The 24,178-nt window shown below is 47.0% G+C and overlaps 1 protein-coding gene across 1 annotated transcript; it reads left to right on the plus strand.

Moving 5' to 3' along the window:
• Positions 1 to 5,802: 5,802 nt before the first annotated feature.
• LOC116831146 (aldo-keto reductase family 1 member B1-like) lies at positions 5,803 to 21,950 on the plus strand. The gene is made up of 3 exons (XM_075061410.1): positions 5,803 to 6,120; positions 16,269 to 16,436; positions 21,156 to 21,950. The coding sequence occupies exons 1-3, from the start codon at positions 6,055 to 6,057 to the stop codon at positions 21,402 to 21,404; spliced, it is 483 nt and encodes a 160-aa protein (XP_074917511.1). The 5' UTR covers positions 5,803 to 6,054; the 3' UTR covers positions 21,405 to 21,950.
• The last annotated feature ends 2,228 nt before the right edge of the window (positions 21,951 to 24,178 follow it).

Consider the following 24,178-nt stretch of genomic DNA (forward strand, 5'->3'; position numbering starts at 1 on the left):
AAAAATCCTTATTTCAAATACTCTCATATAAATTTCCAATAATATGTTGACAAAATTAAAAAAAAATTATTTATATATTTCCTCATCTCAAATCAAGAATTTTTCTCATATGCTACTTCTTTAGTGCTAGTCCATCAGCATTACAGTGTGCTTAATTAAGTTAAACTGGTTTTAATAACATGCATGTGGCAAGTTTTCCAATACTGTAAGCTTATGTTTGTATTGCTCAGATTAAGTCAGGCACAGGGGCACCAGTTTAATAATCTTGCCTAGGGCACCATAAATCCTAAGGACGGCCCTGGGTGACACAATGACTGCAGTCCCGAGGAGAGCTGTGGAGCAGCCCAGGCGAGTGGAGTGCGCTAGCGAGCAGGGGCGGGGGGGGGGGGGAATAAAGGAGGGAGGGACAGACGGGGCTTCCTCCAGCCATGGGACTTGGCCTCTCCTGCTCTGCTGTGCCGCTGCCTACTGGGAGGGCTCCATGCCGCTCCCACCCAACCCACCTGCAGGTGAACTGAAAGTCATTGGCGGGGATGGAAGGAGGCAGGCTGCCAGGTGTTCCCTGCTCAAATTTGCGTGGGCCTGGATGCCCTGTGGCTATACCTGTTTTGCTGTATTCCTTTTCCAACAGATGTGACAGGAGTTAACATCCCCTGTTACTGAATGGGGAAACCTGATTAGGCCTAGAGTCAATGCATTATATGAAAACTTTTAATGGCATTCATCTCTGCTTTTTGCAGATCATGAGACTATTTACTTCCATTCTAGCAGAACTGAATAGTCATGGGGAAAGCAAGACGATAATAAGGATGACCTGGCAAAGTGCAGGTGTCACTTAAATATATTAAGATTGAGTCCTGCTGACATTAAAAGAAGTTCCTGTGTCCACATTTAAGAAAATGTGTAGCTGCCCAATGAATTGAAGTGAAGTGTACTTGGAAGAAAAAAAGATAGTGAGTTCCACTTACTTCCACATTTGAATGAATCTGTAAGGGTCTAATGAAGCCAGGATCTGTTTAGGACAGGAGCAGCAGCAACATAGAATTCAAATGGACTCTCAGACTTTGCTGAAAGAGAATCTCAAGCAGGAGACAATTTCTCACTTTTCTGTAAGTTTTATGAAAATATGTGCACTTTCCATAATTGACATTCAACAACTGAAACACTAAAACATGTTGATCTAATAAGTGTGTTGATATTCATGCTTGAAGGTCCAATATTTGGTGACTTATCAAGGCAGAGAAACTCTTTGGCAGGACTAGTACAAATGCCTTTGTCTTCAGACTTTTGCAAGCACTAGTCCTGATGCAATGATCAGAAAGAAATTGCAAAGGTTTCTGAGTCCCGGAACCACCATCCACCTCCTCCTATCCAGGAGCACTCACAGGCACCCACAGCCATGACCGTCAACACTAGCGCTCATCTGCAACCAGAACCATTCACCCAGAATACCTGTTGGCACCCAGGGCCAGCACTTGTGGTGACAGACATCCTGCAGTGCGGGGAAGAATTGGGCGGGTGTCTACCTGAACGAGCAAGGGGATGTTGGTCAGGGGAATGCCCAGTGTGGATGTTGCTTGGTTGGGGTGGGAGGGAATGAGAAGGTGCTTGGACTAGGAAGGAGGAATGTGTATTGTGGCTCATTGCACTGACAGTTTACAAACTTTATCTCTAACAGTTTATTTAGTGGAGTGGATTGAGGGCTCAATCCAGCTGTCACAGGTCTCCACTCCCACCTAGGGCATGTCTTCCTGGCAGCTCTTGGGATTAGTTCCTTCTAGATCTGGTACCCCCCGTTCAGTCACTCATTCGCCTGCTCTGCCACCTCTCTCTCTGTGACCCAACATACTCTCTCTTCAGGACTTGGCCCTCCAGCTAAGTCACTATATTCCTCTCCTTCTGAGGTATCAAATTCCTAGCAGACAACTGTCCCAGGCAGCCTTCTGCTCCACTGTCCCTTCTGCAGCACTTCCCCTAATGGCTGGTACGGGAACCCAGGCCTGCCCTCTATTCTGGGTTCCAGTCCAGGAACTATATGACTAGCAACTGTGGTCTGCTTTCCCTGAGACTCTGTTACCCTTTCCTGGGACTCCTTCCTACAGTTTCTGCTTCCCCCCCCCCCTCCCCCCCGGGAGTACCAGCTCAAACTCTCTCTTCCCAGAGAGTAACTGCAAACTACCTAACTCAGCTGGACTGTGTAGGCACTGATTTTTTATGGCACATTTCGCCTGAGTCAGAGAGATTAATCCTAGCAGCCTGGGCAAATTCCAGTTTGGATAATCATAGTCTGCATCCAAGTTTCAGTGCGTACAGAAGTCTTCTTAATTCCTGCCCTAGACTATTGTATTGTGTTTTTTGCATATGTTGTCACCCCTCTACAAAGCAGTAACAGATGCCTGGGCTTTGCAGACCAGCTTCCCACTGGAGGACATAAAGTCTGGGTGTAGCGTTAGTGCAACTTTTTTATTTTACTCTCTATATATGTCCTTAAACAAAAATGATCACAAATGACACACAAGCCAACTCCTTTTTCAGGCATCGCAGCCCAAATGCCAAAGCCTTGTTCCTGGGGAGCAACTCTTCCTCAAGAATGAACTCTGCTTGGAGAGATTTAGGCAGAGAAAAGCTCTCCTGTGGCCTATAGTAGTTCCCCCACAAAGAAACACTATGACAATAGAGCAGGACACTTACTAAGAAAAGGACACTTACTCACATACTAAGAAAATGGACTTGGAAGACAATGTGTGTCGTAGAGTGGCTCCTGCCATAACAGTATTTCGAGTATTTGAAGTCAATGGCATAGCTCCCAATGACTTCAAAGGTGCCAGGCTGGGTCCCTAACTTGGGAAGTACTGTGGGACCTTTGGATGAAAGGGTGATGAGATATGGGCTGAATTTCAAGACATGCTGATAGTGAATTGCAGGTGCTCAAAACCTTTCAACATTTAGCCACATAGAAATAATACTTAGCACTTTGCTTTACATGATCAAAGCACTGTACAAACATGAAAAAAATTACACAGAGTGAGTCAGCATTTTGATAAGAAATGAAATCCTCAGGAAAGTTCTGAAGGTTATTAAAACATTGCAAATGAAACTTGACATTAGCGATTACCTGCTTGATTTTTAAATCGTTCATTTCAAGCATAAACAGAATTGCATGAGTCTGAGAGTGGAACAAAAGTTATTATCTTGTTTGCACATCTGGGCTGTGCCTTTCAGTTTATGACTACGTTAAAAAGGAGCCAAATTCAACCATCATGTAAACTGAATGTGCCAGGTGTAAAATGTGGTTGTGTACCAGGTGTAAAATGGTCAGAAATAGGGTCTAAGTGGTAGAGAAGTGTACCCTGCACTAACTTGGCATTCAATGAATGAGAAAAAAAGTCTATGTGAGGATGGAAGTGGGAGGCTATAGCAGTCTTAGGGCCGGATTCACCATTGCCTCACTCCAGTTTAATACCAGTTTAACTCCATTAAAATTAAAGGCATCACAACAGCAAAAACAGGGAGTAATGCAGTGGTGAAGCAGGCCTTTGAGTAGGATTTTGGAAGGCATTCAGAGTAGACCAAACTCTGCTCCTTAGGTCAACATTCACTTCAGTGGGAGCAGAGCAAGGCCAGTGCTTAGTAGTATTAAAGAATCTCACCTTTAAGAAAAAAAGTGACTCTTGCAGAACTCTGTGCACATATTTCAAAAAATCATATTGTGGGCCTCGCTTTATAGATTCTTTTCATGGACATCTCCCCTCACAACCTTCCACTCCAAATCCCACACTTTCAGGGGCGGTGAGTAATATGGGACCCTCATGTCTGTGCTCCGGGAATATTCAGGGCCATGGGGACCCAGTTCCACCAACGTTTGGGGCCAGGTCTCTCCCCTGGCCCCGCCTGCTGCCCCCACGCATCTGTCCCAGAGCATCTCCGAGCCCCGCTTGCTGCCCTCGGGTGATTTAAAAGGGCCTGGGGCCACCGCCACCACCAGCAGCAGCACAGTGGGGCTAAGGCAGCTTCCTGACCACCTTTGCTCCACACCACTTCCGGAAGTGGCCTGAACATTCCTGCGGCCCCGGGGAGGAGAGTGGTCTCCACATGCTGCCCCCATTCTGAGCGCCAACTCCGTAATTCCCTTTGGCCAAAGGGAGCTGTTGGGGCAGTGCTTGCAGGCAGTGACATGTGGAGATCCCCCAGCCTCCCTGCCTAGGAGCCACTGCCAGAGGGGTATACGAGTCACTTTTGGGAGCTGTCCAAGGTAAGTGCCACACCCCTCACCCTCTCCTGCACCCCAACCCCCTGTCCGATCCCAGAGCCCACAACCTCACACCCAAACTCCTACCTAGACCCTGAACCCTGCACCCCAACCCCCAGCCCAGAGCCCACACCCCACATCCAAAATTCCCTCCCAGAGCCCGATTCCTCTCCCTCCCGCACCCAAAATCCCTTCTAGAGCCCAAACCCCCTCCCGCAACCAAACTCCCTGCCAGAGCCTGCACGCCACATGCCCTCCTGCACCCCTACCCCCTACCCCAGCCCACAGCCTACACCCAGCAACCAAACTCCCTTCAAGAGCCCACACCCGTCCCGCACCCAAACTCCCTCCCAGCGCCTTAGGCAAGTGTGTGTGTGTGTGGGGGGGGGATTTGGACCCGTTCTGGGCACCACCAAAAATTATATAAACCTGCCACCCCTGCACACTTTCCTTAGTCAACTGTACTAGCTACTATGAAAGAGTCACATTAGGGCTGTGGTAATGAGGAAAGATGAAAAGAAAGGGACAAATTGTGTCAGGCTACTTGTCAAGTGCGGGGGGATCCTGTACAAAACAGGTTTGTGAGCTGCACTGAAATGTTTTCAGCACTGGACACCTGACTTGGACTGGTGGGTTCAATCAACCTGGGCAATGACCTTTCACGCTGCCCAGAAAATATTAGTGGCCTGATCACCTCCTCTTGCAGTCTGTTGCCTTGAAGTTCTGACTGATCAAGCTGTGCAGCACAGTGACAAATAAGGAATTCTAGGTGGTCATGGATTTGTTACAAAATTTTAAAAAAGATAAAATTCAATCCAGAGCAATGTAATTTCAGAAGCACCAGCTACATTTCATTGCAATTGCAACTGGACACACAAAAATAGCGAGTGAGGAGCAGTCAGGCTACCCACTGCCTCTACCAGACTCAAATTTTCAAAAATGCTTCCTAATTTTGGGGCTCTTGATTTGAGAGTCTGAGATTTCTACAACTGGGTCCCCCAAAACTGAGTTTTCCTAAAATGAGAGGGCCCTTCTGAAAATGTAGGTCTCAGCAGAATAATGAATGGGCGATAAGGAGAGGTTAGCTAGCCAGGAACAGATCTCCCTCCCTCCATCCCTAGTGCAGAATATGTAAATGATGCATCGCATTCCAGTTTCCACTTCATTTGTATTTTATCTGTATAGGCTAGTGGGACGGCGATCCCACCCCCCACGTTGATGCTGCCTGCCCTCAATGCTGCTGCGGGATTGGTGCATGCTCACTTCTGATCGCACCCAACCTTTTTTTGTAGGTGGCTACACACACTTCTTCTCTTTGCCCTCCAGAATGGAAAACTGGAGTCACACACTGTCTGGCGCTTTGCTGGTCCCTGAAAGCTCTGTCCTCAGCAGAAAATAGTCCGCACTGGCTGCCCTTGAGGTTTTGTTAAACTAGAGGAGGAAGGAACTGCAAGCTCCCCTGTGTCACTCTTTGCAGAAAATTCCAACAGGAGAGCTGGCCCGTGCAACAGTGGGGAGGCTGCAGGCAACTTAGGCAAGGTCTGTGCAGCACCTGCAGCTAATGCTACAAGGAAACGCATACCCACAGCCTGCCCAGCCCATCGTCCACGACTGGCGGTAGGCTCGGCTGCTGCTCTGCACCGCGTTCCCCCACCCGGAGCCCTTCCCAATCTCTGCTCTCCCCGCCCACCGCAGCCGCTACTCGGAGACCAGCTGCTGGGGCGGGGCCAGTCTCTATAAAGAGGGTGGCTGCTGGTGTTTTTCTCCCCAGGCCGCGATCCAGGGAGGGCTGACGAGCAGGAGTCATGGGGACCTACGTGGAGCTGAACACTAAGGCAAAGATGCCCATCCTGGGGCTTGGCACCGGGCAGGTCCCGTAATTGCAGCTGGTGGGATCTAGGACATGGTACCGAGCGGCCACCGGCGCCTGCGCTCGGGTGCACACTGCATCCGTTCCTCATCGCTGCCCCTAGAACTGCTGATCTGTTTGTATCTGGTCCTCCCCTTGCAAAGTGTGTGGGCAAAACTGCTGGCCTCGGCTTGGCTTCTTGTTACAGGGCAGGCAGCTCTGGCCGCCCCCGGCTCTTCCTGAGCACCGGGTAGTTCCTTTGCAAACGATTTGGTTTTCTTGCTGGCAAGATTTGTTCTCCCCCTCCCCCCCATGGAAAGCGTCCTGTCCCCTGATGCGTCTGGCAAGGCTTGGGATGCGGCTGAGGAGGTGACGGGAGGGGGAGTATCTGCAGGGCCCTCCTTAGGATTGATAGTGTCCTAGGCGAGATTATTAAACTGGTGCCCCTGTGCCTGTCTTGCTCTTAGCAACACAAACATAAGCTTACAGTATTGGAAAGCTTGCCACAGGCATGTTACTAAAACCAGTTTAACTTAATTAAGCACACTGTAATGCTGATGGACTAGCGCTAAAAAGTAGCACTATAGAAAAAATTCTGATTTGACAGAAAGATGCAAATAATACAATTTTTTTAATTTGTCAACATTTTATTGGAAATTTATATGAAGAGGTATTGAAACAAGGATTTAAGATTCTTTTTTAATTATATCATGCCTGGCTTGTGCTGACAATACATGTCATACCTGCTGTATGACAAAGACATAAAGATGACGATGTGTTCTCGATGCTTTGTACAGAAAGCAAGACCAAGAAAGTGGCTTCTGACTCATTGATAGAGCGTGAGGCGACTAGGTAGTGATATTTTAATGAGAGCACCTCTATAAGTTCGAGAAACCGATTCTACCTGATTGGTAATAAGTTACACAGGATTTAGGTTCATTAGAAGATGGTGTGGCAAGTTTGCATGGTACTGAATACTGTATCAATTCCACATGATTTGGGCTAATGTGGGACAACAACATTCAATTGCATTCTGTACAGTTCAAGTTCCTATTAAGCATGTCCAATGATGCCATAGCTAAGTGCTTCGGGAGCTTCCCTCTTAGTCAAGGGGTTCGCACAACGTGGTGCTGTGGGTGCCATGGCGCCCACAGGGCGGCTCAGTGCAGCCGGCATACTGCCAAGAGACAAGCCACTGCAAAATGTCGCCAAAACGCGGCATTTCTGAGTACCTACCACTTCTGGTGACCCAAGATGCACCAGTACCAACACCACCTGCTAATTCTGTGGCCAGATTATCGGCTATGCTCATCAACCCAGGCAGCCCACCAATCCTCTCGTCTGGTGCCCACCAGAATGCAAAAAGCGGTGGGGACCTGCTCTCATCATGGTTCTGGTGCTACATTTGTGCATCTCGAAGTGCTAAGGCTTGAGGTAGGTGGAACAGGACTGGTGGTCTTCACCACTGCTGATCCGGCTCTTGACTCAACCTGCACAGAGCTCTTGAGTCGGTGGTGGTTCCATATGGTGGACTCCACGAGACCAAGGCAGGGGACGGTTGCTGAGAATGCGGGAGAGAAGTGCAGCAGCGGATGGAGGCACCCACTGGTATCGTCTAGAGAGAATAGAATCCGAGGTGGTCAATGGGGTCTAAGCAGCGCGAAAATCCAGAGCAAACGGTGGCTGAGCCATCTCAGCCCCACCGACCTGGAGCCGTGTCATCAAAAATCGCCTATCCGTGCTACCTTGCCATGTTGTGCTAGGTTGCCGTCCTGCTCTTACACTCAGTAAGGAGAATGAGCATACATAAAGCTTGTTGGAGCGGCTCTACTTAGCAGTACCATGGGCTATAGGAAGGCATCACATCTTTCTGTGCTTCTCTGATGAAACTGATCCCCTCCCTATGCCAAACTTGTCAACACAATAATAATCTGTCAAAACTTAATGTTTCTGTTTTGCTAAGACATTAATTTAGTAAGAAAGAAGTAATTGAAATTGAATTCAGGAGTCTTAGCACACGCCCATTATTTTGGCAAACCAATTTGCTCAATGAAAATCAAGATCGGCAACGACAGTATGGTTTCATGCCTTGTTAATCCCCCCTTCCCCCCAGCCTCTGTTCAGCAAGGTGCAGGAGAAGGAGGAGATAGGCGGTTGGAAAAACCTGGCATCTGTCTTGCGGGTGCATGCAAGAGTGGAACAGCAGTAAGCAAACCCTCAGGTCGATCATATACGCCAACGGCCCAACCGCAGCTCAACTCGCACCATGGTGAAAGTTTACTGCACAGCATTCAATCTCAGGGACGGGAGCACCCATGAGGAGGCCTACAGCAGCTCAATACTGCCCTGTCGCATAGCTTCCCACCCGGATGAGATGGATCTACGTGGCCCCAAGTGCTACCAGGGGAACGATGCGCTCGGCCACCCATATGGGTGAACCAGATCCAGATGTCCTTGATTATTATAACGGCCATCTCAAAATACCATTGGTTGTAGGGAGCTTTGTCTTATAGAGCTGGCTGTACCAATTACCACACTAGGGGACCGAGACTAGCAAGTGTGAAAAATCAGGCCAGGTGGTCGGTAGGGCAATAGGAAGCCTATGATACGAAAAGACCAAAAATTGGACTTTATCCTATAAAAGCTGGAGGACAATCTGGCCTCACGCTACCATCCCAGACAAATCAGGTCCCTGATTTTTTACGACTCTGCTATCCTTGAGGCCTATCCCCAAGCCGCAGCGCATTTGAGTTGAACCTTCCAATCTTGAACTGCCCCTAGCGCCAAGGAAGCTGAGGTGTGCGAGTCACTTGTCATTCTGCAAGCAGGTAGGCAGCCAGCCTCAAATTTCCCCACAGCACCTCTACCAACTACAGGGTCGCTGACAGCCCAAGCGCAGGGGATAGTAGTCAAACCTCTACAATGCTAGATAGAGAGATCATAAGGCGGCCAAAGTTAGTATAATTTTTGGTAGGATGCCCAAATTGTTGGCTGACCAGCGGTCCCTATCCCCCACCACCTACGCTGTCTGCCGCTGTATAGCCGGTATACCGAGGAATTGAAGCACAGTGGTCGGCACCACAAGATTACACGGTCCAACTAAAAAGTCAGTAAAGTAGAAGCAGCACTCGGCCTCTTCATATATCGGTATGATATTTGGTATCTGCATCAGGTTGTGAAAAAGTGGGAATTGTTTTTTATGCTTGTCGATCTTAGACATATTCTGTGGGTGCCTAGTTTCCCTGCAAGGTGCCAAGGAAAGGTGCGACGACAAAGATCTAGAAGAGATCCAGAAGAACCAAAGCGTAGAGTGAGGAGTGTCAGATTTGGAGCTGGCTGGGGAAAATGGGAGGAGTCCCAGAACTATTGGGTCTAGGCTCCCCACCCTCAAAAGATGGACGTGACTTAGAGTGGTTCCTGGTTATCTTTGTGCCTTACAAGCTTTCTTTAAGACTGTGAATCCTGTCATCTTAAAGGATCCTTCTCTGTTTTAGGGCGGGCTGATGTTGCGTGGCTGCGAACAAGTGGACCGTCTGGATTGCGCCATCACCAGGACCTGCCTGGGACACAAAAACCTTCCCGCCGTTGCGGAAAGCGCACAGAGTGGTGGTAAGGCATGCTGAATTCTCTGAGGTCAGCACCAGGAAGGTGTAAAATCGTCTTAGCTCTGGAGAACAGGTCTGCTTAAGAGAGAGGCTCCCCAGAGTCCTGTGCTTTGTATGGAGTAGTTCCAAAAGCATCATGCATCCTCTCTTGCATCAACACCAATTGCACTTCCGGAATGTGCTCAAATCATGCAGGCACTCGAGCGACACTCTCCTTCCTCTGGCCTTTGTCTCTTCCTTCCAGGCATTAGGGCGCACCTGATCCTCTATTGTTCTCGGGGCCCAAACACAGTGTCGTACCTTTCAATGTTTGGTGAAACCTTGCAGGAGAGCCGACCCAGGCCATCAGGTGGCCTGGAGACAAGGTTCAGCCATTCTCTCTGCATGACGGCATCAGTACTGACACGCTACGTGCGCTACAAAGAAATCACACAACCGACTTATCGCAATCCACCATCCTAGATCCTTGAGAATGCAAGGAAACTGAGCATGCACACACAGTAGTCAAAAGAAACATTAAGAACAGGTTCTTCACTTTATAACCCTGGATACTTTAAAAGGGTGTAAATAGCAAGTATGTGCTAAACCACAAGATGAATGGTTGGGTATTCCAACTAATCGTCGGAACCAAATTGTATAAGGTTTGGAAACACAGCAGTAGGTATGTACGTTTTCCCCTCAAATAGGGTCTGGTGGGGCGGGTCATAGAGGTTCACCTAACTTGCAACACGAGGGTGCTCCGTTGGAGGTGCCTGGTCTGAAGCTAGAGCAGGCATTCTGGGTATGGGGCCAGAAAGTAGAGAGAGCTGGGGAATAGGAGATGAACCTTTGCGATATTGCAGGGACAGGGAGCCTGCCCAGGGGTAGGAGGCCAGAGAAGACCTCGTATGTCGCACCACGGTCACTGCACATGCTCCTAGGGACTCTCTCAGGTCCAGAAAGCCCACTCGCCTCCCTTAGGATGGGTACCGAGGCAGGCAGAGTTGCCATCAGTGTGTGGCCTCCCTCCCCTGCTGCTGCCACTGGGTGCGCTCGAGCTCCAAGGAGAGAGCTCCCAAGCATCTGTGCCCCTCCTCCCTTGTGGCTCTTCCCCCTCCCCAGTGCTCCAGGAGTCTGCCTGCCTCTTTGATCTCTCTAGCCTTAGGCAAAAGCAGCAACAAAACAAAAGGAGAGAGGCACTGGCTGTTTTCTTTCAGGCAGGGCAGCTCCGAGGCGGGGGCAGGGAGAAACCCAGCTCCAAATATTGGTGGAGCACAGCCCTCAGCCTTGACTATTCCTGGTGCTTGAGCACCTCGAGCCCAGCCCCTGCAGGTGAGTTTCTTCCCCACCCAGTCTCGCTGCCCAGAGACTCCCAGCAGCCCCTCCCTCAGACTGTGCTGCATTCGGCTCTCTCTAGGACCCAACAGCAGCCCTGCTCTTACATGCTCCACTGCTTCCCCGTCTGTCTGTGGAGCTCCCCGCACAGTGGTGTGCCCCAGGCAGAGTGGGTCTGTGGTACCCTACGCGCGCTGCCTATTCTGCCTATGGCTAAGGATAGGCCCTGGCTATCTGTATTGGTGTGACCCGCTCAGTGCTGGGCTCACCCCCGTGAATCGCTGTTTGGCCCTTATGTAACACTGTTGCTGTGTGTCATGCTTCCATAGATAATGTACCCAGCCTTTGCTGCGTCTGAGAGTAGCTATGAAAGTTGTTGGGGCACTTGAAACGTCGGTAGCTGTAATTTATGCATCCTTTTCGGAGGGGAGAGGCAGGAAGTGTTTGCAGGCACCTAATGTGACCCAAGGCAAGCAACAGTGGGTAGTCCGTGAGCCGAGGAAGTGCCTGGAGTGCAATAAACACACCTGAGCGGTGGAGAAGCAAGGAACACAAGTGTTATGGTGATCCCCAAAGCGGTTGCTGGGAGACTTTAGTACGCCTCAGATCCAGCCCAACTAAACACAGCAGTCTGTTCCTTTTATCCATGTAGATGAACTTATTCTCGCTGACTAGTCACCGCCCGTTTCCCCTCCCTCTTCTTGTCCGCCTGGCAGCATTCTTTTCTCTCACACTGGCTCTTCTTCCCCCCGCCCCCCCCCCCGCTGCCTCCCCCTGTAAGCAGTTACGTAAGTGGCAGGTGCATTAAGGTAACTTAGGCCGTGGCCGAGCGTCGTTTAGTAAAGTTTATTCCTTCTGCAAGTTATCTTGTCCTTCTGCTAAAGGTGCACAGGCCTCATTATTTCTGCTTTAGACCAATTAGAACTGTCGCAACTGATAACGGCTGTTACTCCTGGCCTTTCCCATCAGCCAGCCTTGTAGGTCGATTAGAGTTCAAACATGGAGGGACTTTTGCTCGCCAGAGGCCTAAACAGGAAGACTCCATATTCTTATTGCCTTCCACTTTTTTAAGTTACTTAGGGTTATGCTTAGTGACACCAACAGGAGTGTAAAGGCTTCTTGCATTCCAAAATTTGACTAGGAAATTGGCCTATTTAAAGAGGCACTGTCAATTTAAAAATAGTGTATTCTGGCCTAATTTCTTTGCCTCTCTTACAGTTAAAACTTCCTCTGTTTAAAAAAATTGCATTTTAAAAACACATTTTCCTTGTCACTGCCCAAGTTTCTGTTTACTACTTCTCTCTGGTTGGGTTAAAAGCCAAAGGAGTCAGTTTCACTTTTAGTCCCTTCTGCAGTGTTTGGGTTTCAGACACTGCAAGAGAACCCTCTTTGTTTCAAAACAGCTGGGTTTTTTTAGCCTTTTCTTTAAAAAGTTTTCTGTTGGCCTTATTTTTTTTTATTACTTGTGTTTTAAAAGAATATCACCTTAAGTCTCATGAAGTTTGTCTGTATCACTTTAATAGTGAAATAACATACAAGGGTAGTTTCTAGAAAGCTCAGGGCAGGGACTATCTGTTTTTTGTGCTATACAGCATGTGATTGGTGATTAATAACTAGCAACACATACAATGGCGGGGGGGAAGGGGACTGAAAGAATTATAATTTTAGTTAATACAGCCAGGAGTTTAGATTTCTGGGTTCTGTTCCTAATTCTGACTTCAGACTTGTATGTGACTTTGAGGAAAATATTCATGCCTTGCTTTTTTGTCTGTAAAACAGGGATATTACTGACCTGTTTTACAAGGGTGTTGAGAGGATTAATATTCGTAAAGAGCATCCTCTTAGAAAGTCCTACTGAAGTGCAAAGCAGTATTGCAGTTATTATTAGAGATATGGCAAATTTGTGACAGTGGATCTTGTTAAAATGTCATTAAACTTACTCACGCTCTGTCTGTGAAATCATTATATGTTCCAAACCGATTTATAGGTAAACAGAGCTATTAGTACATTTTTAAAAGCACTTTTCTATGTCAACCTTTGTGCAATGGTTTTGCTATCCATTGCTTGATATGCTGGTTCCAATATTAAGTTAATGCAGGGTGGTGATCCAAAATTGTAATCTGTTTGGCACCTCTAAAGTAAAGTATGTCTACGTAGCCTGCAGTAGTGAGCCTGCCAGCCTGGGTTGACTGATATGGGGTAGCAGGGCTAATACTTTGAAGTTGCAACTCAGGCTAGAGTCTGGGCTCTGATGCCTAGGAAGGGGGGGTTCATAGCCCAAACTCCAACCTGACTTGCAACTTCAAAGTGTATGCCTTTGTAAGTATGTCCTATGACAGAGCTCAGCATTATATGGTCCCACAAAGCTGACTGTGTCTCATACGATCCTGTAAAATGCTATTTCAAACAGCATGCTACAGTGGAGTAGAATAGGTGACTTGCTGAACAATGTGTCATAGTGCCTACTGTGTCGTAGGCCCAGACCCCATGGGTGCTCTGGGGCTGGAGCACCTACAGGGAAAAATTAGTGAGTGCTCTGCACCCATGAGCCGCCAGACTCCCCTGCCCCCCACCCCACTTCTTCCTCCCCTGGGTGTGCCCCGTCCCCACTTCTCCGCCTACCTCCCAGCTTCCTGCCCTGCCACTGCCAAACTGGGAGGGAGGGAGAGGAACGGGAACATGGCATGCTCAGAAAAGGAGGCAGGGAAGAGGTGGGGCTGGGGCAGGGATTTGGAGGAGAAGTCAGAATAGGGGCAGGGAGGGGGTGGAGTTGGGGCAGGGACTTTAGGGAAGGATTGGAAGGGGCTGGGGCGGGGGGGTTGAGCACCCACCGGTGGGAGCAGAAGTCAGTGCCTATGCACTGTGTGTTCATAGAAATAACTTCCTTATATCTTTCTCCCCACTGGCCTCTTACAGGCCAAGGATCACATACTGCTCCTTCATAGAGCGTTTACCTTATGCAGGCCCCAAGTGCTGGGTGGCAGGATATACCACAGCAAAACCTGAAATCCAGTGTCTGCTTATTTTTACCTTTTGAGAGCAGCAAGCCAGTGTTTTAGGCAAACTTGGTATTTGAAGCAACTTTTGACCAGCGGAATTGGAACAAAATCAAATAGCAATCAGCAGCAATAGCTGGATGTGTGCAATACCTGAAAATGCAGGCGCTATCCGATTTTTTTTTTGAATTATTTTTTTTTTTTGCTTGAGCAAAATGTTCACCTTGTAATTGTTTTGTCTAATACACACTGCAGACTCTGAAATCTAATATTGGTTCATAGATGTCAGTCAGTGGACTGGTCTACATCTTGTCTAGTCATGTGCTCTGAGGGGCAAAGCTGCAGCTCTGGTACTGTGGCAAGTTCCTGGTTTGCAACAGTTCATTTGTCGTAGGATCGCTTCCCATGGTTGGCAGGAAAACGCTTAATGCTTCCCCTGAGAAGACCAATCTCACCTGCATGCCCAAAGTGCAGGGGTTCAAGACAGTAGGATTGGTCATTGATACTTTAGCGACTCCCCTGCTGTACTGTGAGATGAGTGCATTCTGAGGTGCGGAGGCTAGCTCTAAGAATCCTTGCTGTAAAAGCCCTCTTTTCTTTTGACCATGCTTTATGTAACATTTGAAATCTTCCTCCCCTCAGCACTCTGTGTATCTGCCATATTACTTCTGGCTACCTATTCTCTTTTCAGAGTGGTGATTGCCCTTTTTTAGTGACCAGGAAGCTTCTGCATCTCCCCAGCTTCCCCTCTTGTGAGATGCTTCCCTGTGTTATCATTAATACATAGCTCTTCTATAGCGCTTCTTGTCCGTCAAGCTGAAACTTTTACAAAGAAGGTGGTTATTAGTATCCTCACTTTACAGATGAGGAAACTGAGGGACAGAGAGGTCAAGTCATCTGCCCCACATCACACAGAACTTAGGTCATCTGACTCTGTCCCTTGCCTTTCCCAGTGCACCACACTGCCTTTCATAGGCTCCCATGGGATACTTCTTCTGCTAATGTGATAAATGAAGATGGGGGTAGGAGGGGAGAGGAGCTCCCTTTTATGGACACCCAGCCAGCCAGTTAGCTATAAAATCCCGGTTAGTAACTGTCCATAGGTAAAAGAATGGCCAAAAGAGCCAATGGGAAGGCTAGAACTTTTTTAGCTTGGTGGGGGGGTGGGGGAGGGAAGGGAATTTGCCTTGTCTTTCTGTTCTCTGGAGAGAGGGGACAGAGCAGAGACAGAGCTGGAACTATACTGTAAAAAGCTTTGAGCCAGGTATGAAAAATCAGATCATACCTAGAAACTAATCATTTAAAACCCCAGATATGTAAGTAGATCAGGGAATGTCTAGGAAGACGCAATTAGGTTTCTTTCTTTATGGCTTGTGGACTCCTCTGTGCTAACCCCAGGTGTGTTGCTTGTAACCTTTAAGCTGGACCTCAAGAAGCTACCTTGATTCTTAATCCTTATAATTGTGTTTTTTAAAACCTAGCAAAAAGCCTAAGTTCCAGATGTATTTTCTTTTTCTTCTAAATAAAATTTACTTTTTTCAAGAACAGGACTGAATTTTTGTGTCTCTAAGAGGTTTGTGCATTTGTCTAATTAGCTGGTGGCAACAGCTGATTTCCTTTGTTTTTTTCTAAGCTCTTCCCTGGGGGGTGAAAGGGCTTGAAGGTACCCCACAGGAAGGAATTCCCAAGTGCGCCTTCCTGGGTTTCAAAAGGGTTTTTTGCACTTGGGTGGTGGCAGCATCTAACCATCAAAGGTCAGAGAAAAGCTGTAACCTTGGGAGTTTAATACAAGCCTGGAATGGCCAGTATTAATTTTTAGAATCCTTGCAGGCCCTCACTTTCTGCCCTCGAAGTGCCATAGTGGGGAAGAAGCCTTGACAGCTAGTTCTCAGGATAGCTCTCTTCCTAGTACCACTTGAAGGGTGTTGCCAAAGAGCCCTCTCACACAGAAGTAGCTCCTTGACAGCTATCCAGAGTAGGGTCATAGTGTGAGGCAGCTTTGTTTTGCTAAACTATCCATGTAAGATGCAGGATGGATTGCTAGATGCATTGTTGGATGCTGTCATTAAGTTAGACAATAACACTTACTAGACAACCACAGAGGGACATTTTTTCTTATGATTGCAAGGTGCCCAGATGCCTGGGAGGTGAACACCATAGAAGAAAAACTTGATTGGGGTTTCTGAGCTTCTAGCCACCTGGGAAATGGGATATTTTAGAGTGTCTGTGGTTTTTTAATTTGTTATCTTGATTAGTCTCCACCAGGAAAAGTAAAGGATGCAGTGAAGGCTGCCATTGACATTGGATACCGCCACTTTGACTGTGCCTACGTGTACCAGAATGAGAATGAAGTAGGGGATGGGATCCAGCAGATAATCAAAGAAGGGGTTGTGAAACGAGAGGACCTCTTTGTCGTCAGTAAGGTATGGCTCTGGCAGGAGGATCAAGGTCATGGGGCCGATTCAGTGAACCCCAGGTGCTGAAGGAAAATCTGACTCTGTGTTTATAAAGCAATTCAAGATGTGGTACATTTCACCCTTGAGTTGTGTTTCCTGATTCACATGTTCATGTGGGATGGATATAAAGGGCATGCATGGGGAGAATAAAAGACATCTTGGATCCTCTGCTGTTTGGAGTGGCTCTTCTCTAGTGACCATACCAACAATGGAGGTGGGAATACTGTGCTCTTCCAATGATTGAGGAAGGGACCACTGTTTTTGCCTAGCATGCTGGGCTTATAATGTAGAACCTAGAGCTGGACCTAGGTCCTAGAAGGGACCATCATGATCATCTGCGGCCTGCAATGTGCAGGAGATCAGTCTAGAACTTTAGCCACTCACTTCTGTAAAAGATTCCTAACCTCTCACTGAGTTACTGAAGTCCTCAAATCATGGGTGGGTGTTAGGGGCTACAAGATCCCTTTCCCCCACCCACACACGCTTCCAGTGCAACTTCCAGAGTGGGGCCAATGCAGCAAGCTACCATTTGCGTCTCTTTCCATTTCTGCTACTGGAAGGAGGACCAGGTTGTGGCTTGCTGAGACTGTGGCCTGTATTCAGAAAGGTATTTCATTATTGCAACACTTAACTTTTGGGCAACTAGAAAATCACAGAAGCACACTGCAATTCACTAAGTCTGAGTGAAGTGCCTGGGCTCCTGTACAATGAATGGGGAGAGATGGGACAGCTAAGAATGTGATTCAAAAAAGCCAGCCCGCTAGGTGAGCAGCCATTTAACCTAACCAAGAGGAGATGTTGTTTGAGAATGTCTGCTAAGCCCCACCCCTCTCTCTGAAATAGGCACCAGTCTCTGCTAGTGATTGACAAATAGGAACTGCTCTCTTAATGTCTAGTATCTTAGGCAGGTAAACTGCTTCTTGTGGGAATGAATCAGGTGGGTGCCTACCACCACACAAAGTGGTGATGCTATCCACTGTATGATCGCTAGTCCAGTGGGTTCAATTCTCCCCCACAGGCAGAGGATGAGAGGATTCAAAGAGGGCTCTCCCACCTCTCAGGAGGGTGGGCTAACCTTTGAACTATGGGACACATAAGAATGACTCTGTAGCATGGTCATTAGGATGCCGACTTGGGAGACCCAGCATCCAGTCATTCTACTCCAATTGCTTTTCCATTATTTATCTGGACATAAATTGTAATATAAAGAGAGAAGCTCATGTCATGGCAAGTGCAAAAGTCCAGTGTACAACTAGAGAGCTCAAGAACAAATGGTGGACTGAGAAAGCACAAGAACTCAGCCTGTCGCAGATATGCACAATACATCTGGTTTTAATGCCACTAAGGCTACGTATGGGCTAATTTGCCATGGTATGAATCCCCTTCGCTCTAAGGACAGAATCACACTTTAGAAGGACAACGAAGCCATGAGTTCTCGCTAGAAAGAACATTTTAAAGATCTCCTTAACCATAATTCTGTGGTCGCAGATGCAGTCCTTGAACAAATTCCTCAATGACCATTTAGGGATGAGCTTGGAGACCCTCCCAATTTGTATGGGGTACACAATGCCACCAAGCAGATGAAGAATAAGAAGGCAGAAGGTCTAGATGGGATCCCCACTGACCTCTTTAAAGATGATGGACCAGAGCTGATTTGGCAGCTTTACCTGTTTATCCTTAAAATCTGGATAAGGAGGAGATACCCGGTGAAATGAGGGATGCCCTGATTGCCTTCAAGAAAAGGGATAAAATGGTTTGTGGAAATTATCATGGTATCTGCCTCCTAGCCATTGCAGGAAAAGTTCTGGTGCAGATCCTTGCAACCTGCCTTCTGCCCCTGTAAGAATAAATTTTACCAGTGTCACCGAGTGGTTTCTGACTGTGTCATGGAACTGTGGATATGATCTTCACAGCACGGCAGCTGCAAGAAAAGAGTCAGGAGCAAAACCAACCACTGTACATAGCTTTTATTGATCTAACTAAAGCCTTTGATTCAGTGAATAGCGTACCCTGTGGACTGTACTTTCTAAGATTGGATGTCCTGATAAATACATCAATGTCCTAAAATTGCTTCATGCTAACATGAAAGTGACTGTTCTGAGCGGCACTCGCTCCCAGAATGAACCTTTCAAAGTACAAACAGGAATCAGACAGGGCTATTTCATTACTCCAGCCATGTTTGCAGTTTTTGTTGCCATCATTCTTAAATGAATTGTTGGAAGTTTACAGCTTGCGTTGAAATCATTTACAAAATGGATAGAAAGCTGTTCAGTATGCTGATGACAATGCAATCTTTGCCCACTCTGAGAGAGATCTTCAAACTATCTTGAATGTGTCTGCCAATGCTTAAGCATGACGTGGTTTCACTGATAATATCAAGAAGACTAAAGTGCTCAATCAGCCCTCTCCAAATGAGGTGTTACATGTGCCATCTATCAAAATCAATGGAGTGGTACTGGAGAATGTTGATCATTTCTGCTGCCTTGGAAGTCATCTTTCATCAAAGGCAGATATTGATGCAGAAATTCAAAATCGCCTAAACTATGCCAATGCACCTTTTTCTCGTTTACAGCACAGGGTTTTTGAAGATCATGACATTCGAACAGACACCAAGCTTCTTATTTATCGAGCCATTCTCCCAACACTGCTGTATGGGTCCAAAACTTGGACAATCTATAGACAACACTAGAAAGTCCTTCAGAGGCACCATCAACGCTGCCTTTGTAGGATTCTGAAGATCAAATGGGAAGACATGTGCACCAATATTAGCGTTCTGGAAGAGGCGCAGACTACGAGTATCGAGGCAATGATCATCCATCAGCAATTCTGCTGGACTGATCACATTGTCTGGATGCCAGACAATCGCCTCCCAAAACAAGACCTATTGTCTCAGCTGAAAGAAGGGCACCGTAATGTGGTTGGACAACGGAAGCATTATAAGGACTTGCTGAAGGACAACCTAAAAGTGTAATATTGACATTGACGCTTGAGAGACACTTTCCCAGGGTCGCTTAATATGGAGTGAAGTCCTACGTGATGGTCACCTGCATTTTGAACTTGCTCGCTGACTAGCTGAAGAGGACAAGAGGTGCAGGAAGAAGAGACTGGTCTCCAGTCATGGCGAGCGGCCTTTCTGCTGAGCCTGCAAACATCTGCCCTCAGTGTAATAGAACTTATGGTTCAAGGATTGGTCTTATTAGCCATCTGAGGACCCATAACTCTCATGGAAGATGATCGTACTTGGTAACGAGTGATCATTTATCTGGCGTGGAATAGCTTCCTTAAGGATTGGAGACCCACACCAGAATATCCCAAAGCTCAGTGCACTCTCCTGAAAGGTAAGACATCTCTTCAAATCCTTTCTTCCCCTCTGCCTGAAGGGAGAATTGAACCTGGGTCCTGCACATGCCAGGTGAGGGCCCCTTGGTGAGATTTTGAATTATACCTGGTCTGGTAGTGGGCCTCTGAACATGCCTGCCGGATTGGGTCCCACATGTGACTTCGGCGGACAAACTGCTATCTTCCCCTGGCTTGTGCATTGCTCTGGGACTTAGGCATCCAGATGCAGCATTGGTGGGGGGGGCGGGCAGCAGTGAGCATGCGCAGAGGCAGAAACTTAGACACTTCGGGCACTTTTACCCTGAGAATGTAGGTGCCAATTGGGTTTAGGTGCCTGCTGGGTTTGGCAGGAGTTTCCTGGTTCCCAGTGGAGCCTAAGATGTGACTAAGGTGCCTAAGTACTTTTTTTAATCCAGATCCATGTGACAATTGAAAAACATGGTGGCCCAAATTTTTTTGCATTGTATGTGTTTGAAACCATTCTTTATCTAGGCTCTTAAATTAGGTGATCAAATCAGAAGACTAGCCAAACTCATGTAGGAGGTTTTTCCCATCTCCCTGCTTCTGGATACAGATGGCTGGAAAGCTTCATTACCCTGTAGTGCTTAGTTTTCTCTTTCCCAACACTGTCTTGCAATAAGTGGCTTTTTGTTGGTGCCTTAACTGGTGGAATTTTTTTTACCATTTTAATCTGTCAGAACCCAATTTTGTCAAGTAAACCGCTACTGATAATACTAGCATCAAGAAACTTTCCCTCTGTCTCTGCTCACATATTGAGCCTGTAAATGGGGGTAATAATATTCCCAAACCTGCTTCTTGTAGGTGTGAGATGACTAAGGGCTGGTCTACACTGGGTGGGGGATCGATCTAAGATAACATTCATGTAGCTGAAGTTGCATATATCTTAGATTGAGTTACCTACCGTCCTCACAGCACGGGATCGATGTCCGCGGCTCCCCCTGTCAACTCCGCTACTGCCATTCATGTTGGTGCAGTTCCGGAATCGACAGGAGCGCGTTCGGGGATCAATATATCACGTCTAGATGAGACGCGATATATCGATCCCCAAGAAATCGTTTGCTACCCACCGATATGGCCGGTAATGAAGACGTACCCTTTGTCCTGTTCGAGAGAGCTTTGTAAGAGCATTTCCTTGTGATGTCACTGCTTTGTTTGCTTTTCCTTTTGTAGCTGTGGTCCACATTCCATGAGAAATCTCTGGTGAAGGGAGCATGCCAGAAAACTCTTGATGCATTGAAACTGAATTACCTGGATCTATATCTCATTCACTGGCCTTTGGGATTGAAGGTACTGTGGTGTTTTAATACTTTTGTTTTTTCCTGACAGATTCTGGAGAAGTACTGTCCTCCTGATAAGCTATCCTGTTACAGCCCCAACCCTCTTACCCTCAAGGAGGATACCACCTCCAGGGTATCTCAGCATCACTCTTCTTGTGCTGCTTATTCAGCTTTACTGAATGGGTGTGCAAACAAGGCTTTCATCCCTGAAGCTGAGCATGCTGCTTCTACCACATTCCTTGCCCCTGTTGATCCAAGGAGAGATGAATCTCGGATCAAATCCAGGTTTCCCATTTGACAGGGCAGTTTATACCTTTAACCATTTGATTACCAATTCCTTCTGTACTGGTTTGTCTTCCTCTTTATGTGACAGACAGCTGTATCTCTTGCTTCTTAACAATGTCTGTTTTTCTTTGTTGCTAGTAGCACTCTTAGGCTTGGTCTGCACTACTGGGGTAAGTCGACCTAAGTAAAGCTACTCCAGGTACATGAATAACGTAGCTGGAGTCAACGTCACTTAGGTCGACTTACTGCGGTGTCTACACTGCATATCCCATCGACTTACCTTACTCCTCTCGTTCCCGTGGAGAGCGCTCTTCACTAGACCCGCTAAATGGAACCCCACTGATCTACTGGCGGTGTAGACTTGGCCTTACTTAAGCAGCAGGCGGTGAAATAAGTTCTTAATTTCTCTTTTTTCTCTGACACCCACCTGCTGCCCTTGGAATCCCTAAGCATAGTACAGACTTGTAGTTACCATCTGCCATAAGAGCCTTCTTGTTCTGTATTCCCTGGCATTCAGAAGTGGCAACTTTCATTGTAAAGCCTATATGCAGATTAAAGATGCGGTTGAAGCAGGTGATGTCTCACTTTGACTCTCTTGTCTTGGCTCTTCTTTTCTGTTAGAGCCTGATTAAAAATACCTTCTCCTTGGTATTCTGTGCAACTCTCAAATGCACTCTCCAGTATCTTTTAATTGTTTTTAGGGTGGACAAAGCAGATGAAATGAGGCTGTGCTGGTATCACAGTTCTGCAGGCAGGCTGTAAAGGAGTCTAGGAAATGGAGCTTATCATAGTAATAAGAGCATAGACAGTAACTTATGCAAACAGTGTGTTCCATTGTCTTTCTTCCATTCCCTGCAATCTATACATAGTCTCTCACTAAAGGCCTGAAACAGCGCACCATCACTCATGCAACAGATAGAGTGAAATATAAATCTGGGTTAATAAAGAAATGTCCCATTACATACATAATGGGACAATGTGTAAAAACTGTGTGCTTTGCTATACCCATAGGTAATAGATCTATGTCATAAGTAGATAGGTAAGGGTTAAATTTTCTTTACCTGTAAAGGGGGAACCAAACACCTGACTAGAGGACCAATCAGAGAACTGGATTTTTTAAAAGTCANAGGGCACCGTAATGTGGTTGGACAACGGAAGCATTATAAGGACTTGCTGAAGGACAACCTAAAAGTGTAATATTGACATTGACGCTTGAGAGACACTTTCCCAGGGTCGCTTAATATGGAGTGAAGTCCTACGTGATGGTCACCTGCATTTTGAACTTGCTCGCTGACTAGCTGAAGAGGACAAGAGGTGCAGGAAGAAGAGACTGGTCTCCAGTCATGGCGAGCGGCCTTTCTGCTGAGCCTGCAAACATCTGCCCTCAGTGTAATAGAACTTATGGTTCAAGGATTGGTCTTATTAGCCATCTGAGGACCCATAACTCTCATGGAAGATGATCGTACTTGGTAACGAGTGATCATTTATCTGGCGTGGAATAGCTTCCTTAAGGATTGGAGACCCACACCAGAATATCCCAAAGCTCAGTGCACTCTCCTGAAAGGTAAGACATCTCTTCAAATCCTTTCTTCCCCTCTGCCTGAAGGGAGAATTGAACCTGGGTCCTGCACATGCCAGGTGAGGGCCCCTTGGTGAGATTTTGAATTATACCTGGTCTGGTAGTGGGCCTCTGAACATGCCTGCCGGATTGGGTCCCACATGTGACTTCGGCGGACAAACTGCTATCTTCCCCTGGCTTGTGCATTGCTCTGGGACTTAGGCATCCAGATGCAGCATTGGTGGGGGGGGCGGGCAGCAGTGAGCATGCGCAGAGGCAGAAACTTAGACACTTCGGGCACTTTTACCCTGAGAATGTAGGTGCCAATTGGGTTTAGGTGCCTGCTGGGTTTGGCAGGAGTTTCCTGGTTCCCAGTGGAGCCTAAGATGTGACTAAGGTGCCTAAGTACTTTTTTTAATCCAGATCCATGTGACAATTGAAAAACATGGTGGCCCAAATTTTTTTGCATTGTATGTGTTTGAAACCATTCTTTATCTAGGCTCTTAAATTAGGTGATCAAATCAGAAGACTAGCCAAACTCATGTAGGAGGTTTTTCCCATCTCCCTGCTTCTGGATACAGATGGCTGGAAAGCTTCATTACCCTGTAGTGCTTAGTTTTCTCTTTCCCAACACTGTCTTGCAATAAGTGGCTTTTTGTTGGTGCCTTAACTGGTGGAATTTTTTTTACCATTTTAATCTGTCAGAACCCAATTTTGTCAAGTAAACCGCTACTGATAATACTAGCATCAAGAAACTTTCCCTCTGTCTCTGCTCACATATTGAGCCTGTAAATGGGGGTAATAATATTCCCAAACCTGCTTCTTGTAGGTGTGAGATGACTAAGGGCTGGTCTACACTGGGTGGGGGATCGATCTAAGATAACATTCATGTAGCTGAAGTTGCATATATCTTAGATTGAGTTACCTACCGTCCTCACAGCACGGGATCGATGTCCGCGGCTCCCCCTGTCAACTCCGCTACTGCCATTCATGTTGGTGCAGTTCCGGAATCGACAGGAGCGCGTTCGGGGATCAATATATCACGTCTAGATGAGACGCGATATATCGATCCCCAAGAAATCGTTTGCTACCCACCGATATGGCCGGTAATGAAGACGTACCCTTTGTCCTGTTCGAGAGAGCTTTGTAAGAGCATTTCCTTGTGATGTCACTGCTTTGTTTGCTTTTCCTTTTGTAGCTGTGGTCCACATTCCATGAGAAATCTCTGG

This window comes from Chelonoidis abingdonii, unplaced genomic scaffold, assembly GCF_003597395.2.
Source record: "Chelonoidis abingdonii isolate Lonesome George unplaced genomic scaffold, CheloAbing_2.0 scaffold0556, whole genome shotgun sequence".
In the NCBI taxonomy this organism is placed as follows: domain Eukaryota; kingdom Metazoa; phylum Chordata; order Testudines; family Testudinidae; genus Chelonoidis; species Chelonoidis abingdonii.

Coding starts and splice junctions, on each gene's coding strand:
- LOC116831146 (XM_075061410.1), top strand. CDS start 6,055: ATGGGGACCTACGTGGAGCTGAACACTAAGGCAAAGATGCCCATCCTG. Junction 6,121..16,268: donor TGGGGCTTGGCACCGGGCAG/GTCCCGTAATTG, acceptor TATCTTGATTAG/TCTCCACCAGGAAAAGTAAA. Junction 16,437..21,155: donor ACCTCTTTGTCGTCAGTAAG/GTATGGCTCTGG, acceptor TTTTCCTGACAG/ATTCTGGAGAAGTACTGTCC.